General features: G+C 47.3%; 1 protein-coding gene and 1 pseudogene across 1 annotated transcript in view; one reads left to right on the top strand and one right to left on the bottom strand.

Moving 5' to 3' along the window:
• The first annotated feature begins 225 nt into the window (after positions 1–225).
• LOC146208971 (uncharacterized) lies at positions 226–1,478 on the top strand (annotated as a pseudogene).
• Positions 1,479–1,907: 429 nt separating this feature from the next.
• LOC146208970 (uncharacterized) overlaps positions 1,908–2,538 on the bottom strand; it is an 8,456-nt gene continuing 7,825 nt past the window's right edge. Inside the window, exon 3 of the mRNA XM_084579653.1 lies at positions 1,908–1,995. Within this exon, the coding sequence (XP_084435779.1) occupies positions 1,908–1,995 (88 nt within the window). The remainder of the gene's footprint in view (positions 1,996–2,538) is intronic.

Below are 2,538 nucleotides of genomic sequence, written 5' to 3'. Positions count from 1 at the left end.
CTCTAACCTAATCTGCGCATGACCCAATACGTCAGCACACTATATATATACGCCTTCTTATCGGGAATAAAAGTTGTTCATCACCCGACGCGGGGCCGTGCACATGGTGGCAGCGGTGCCCATTCACTATGTCCGCCCCATCGACGCACCCCGAAACCATTGGATGCCTCGGAAGACGCATGGACTGCATGGAAAACATGGAAAAGTGAGTTCATGCTATTTTGTATGGCCACCCAGTTAAGGAAACAGCCTAACGAAGTGAAAGCAGCAACGTTACTTGTAGCAATCGGAGAAGACGGAAGGAAAACTTATAGCACTTTCAAATTCGACAACGAAGAGGACAAGAACAGCGTCGACATTTTGCTTAAAAAGTTTGAGGAATTCTACAAATCATCGACGAATTTGACATTTCATGAGTTCCGCTTCGGATCGAGAGACCAAAAGCAAGGGGAACCTTTTAACGACTGGCCGACAGACCTTAGGGTGCTAGCAAAGAACTGCGAGTTCGGAGACTTGGAAGACCGCTTGCTCCGCAGCTGCATTATCCTGGGAGTGCAGGACAAGGGTTTGCAGCAAAAGCTTGTAGCCGAAAACCCGTCGTATGAGAAGACAGTCGCAATATGCCGAGCCCAAGAGCAAGAAAAGGAACAATATAAGGAAATCAGCGAAGGCACCGAAACAAGGTGACGCAGTAGTCCATGCAGTCGGCCTGCGAAAGCGACCTTGTAGTCGTTGTGGTTATTTCACGTACTCATTGTGGAGTAACATGCCCGGCCCAAGGGAAGGTCTGCACAAAGTGCGGTGGGCGTGATCACTTCGCCCAAGCATGCAAAGCATCTGCGCCCCGTCATAACACAGGTTCGAAAAAGCAACTGCGCGAACTGCAAGGCGCGGATGACGGTGATTTCATTTTACAAACTTTGACCGTCGGCGCTGTGGCCTCAGACCATTGGAGCGCGACAGTTTACATTGAAGCACGCCCATTCACATGCAAGCTGGACACAGGAGCGAAATGCTGTGTAATATCGAGTAAGGATGTCTGCAAGCTGCCGAACAAGCCTCACCAAGTATTTCACGCAACGTTAACTCCGTTCTTCGGCCACAAAACGCTGGCCAAAACAAAAATTCCGCTGCATTTGCGCGCTAACAACAAAGTTCACGAAGAGAAGTTTTTCGTGGTTGACCAAAATGTGCCCGTGACTCTCAGTGGCTCAGTAGCTGAACGCCTTGAGTTTATTTTTCGCATAGAAACTGTTCATGTCGACCAGTTCTACCCAGCAGCGCAATCGTTTACAGATGTTTTCAGTGGACTGGGACAGTTAAAAGGCGTTGGGTACACGATGAAGTTAAAGCCCGAAGCTGTGGGAGTGGTCGTCCCGGCGAGGAGAGTTCCAGTGGCCCTCCAAGAAAAAGTCAAGGAAGAGCTCCAGCTCATGGAACAAGGCGTCATATCCAAGGTAAATGAGCCTACAGAATGATCTAGTCACAAGGTCACTGCAGTTAAGAAAGAAAAAGTACGCATCTGCCTGGATCCCACAGCACTCAACAAAGCTTTGCTATGGGAGCATTACCCCATGCCGACTCTTGAAGATGTAGTGCCTAACCTTGCCGGAGCCAAGCTGTCTAGCTGATGCAAGCTCCAAGCTCTGCACAATGAGCACACCTTACGGACGCTATCGCTTTCTGTGCATGCCTTTTGGAATTGCCTCAGCCCCGGAAGTGTTTCAAGCAGCAATGCATCGCGTGCTAGAAGGTTTGCCAAATGTCGCAGTGGTAATGGATGACATCCTCTTATGAGGCAAGACTAAAGAAGAACACGACTGCCACTTGCAGTATCTTTTAGCACGCTGTCGTGAACATAACCTGCATCTGAACGTGTTCATCACCAGACGCGGGGCCGTGCATAATCACCTGTTTTTTTCTGAGACCGGCAACCCATGTAGACCGGACTGGTAAACGCTGCTAGGAGTTTGTCCCTGCGGCTCCGTGGAAACGCTGCAAAAAATGTCACCCGTAATTGTAAACAACGCGTTTCTCTCCTCGCTTAAAAAAATAAACTAAAAAGTACATTCCTACGCAGTTCACAAGAGAGGTGCGCTCACCGGAAACCTATTAAATATAGTAGTTACCTAAGAAAAACGGCATGTCTTAGTTGCACCTTTCCTTGGGATGTCAGTATGACTAGCAACTATTTATTCATATTTCATTTAGGTATAATCACCTTTGAAGCTCGAAATAGTTGGGTCGAATAAAATATTGGTCTATTTCACAAATCGTGTGTCTGTGAGACAAATTAGTGTACCTATAGAGCGGTAATAACCCTTAATACAGTTAAGAGCATGTTTCTGGTCTTTTGGAGCTCAGTAGATTTCAGTGATGAGGTATTCTTATATTTACGACCATAATTGCGTGCCTGAATTGATACCCTCGCTAATCCACCCTTGCAACTCACCGAGAACAATAACAATATCTGGAGCACTTCTAAGAACACCTGTTCAGAGCCAACTCCTGAGTTCACTGCAATGGTAGTAGCAGTAA

The sequence above is a fragment of the Amblyomma maculatum genome, chromosome 1, assembly GCF_055883805.1.
Source record: "Amblyomma maculatum isolate TAMU_Amacu chromosome 1, ASM5588380v1, whole genome shotgun sequence".
Taxonomy (NCBI): domain Eukaryota; kingdom Metazoa; phylum Arthropoda; class Arachnida; order Ixodida; family Ixodidae; genus Amblyomma; species Amblyomma maculatum.
The sequence above is the reverse complement of the archived record's forward strand: the minus strand, read 5'-3'. Positions and strand labels throughout refer to the sequence as shown.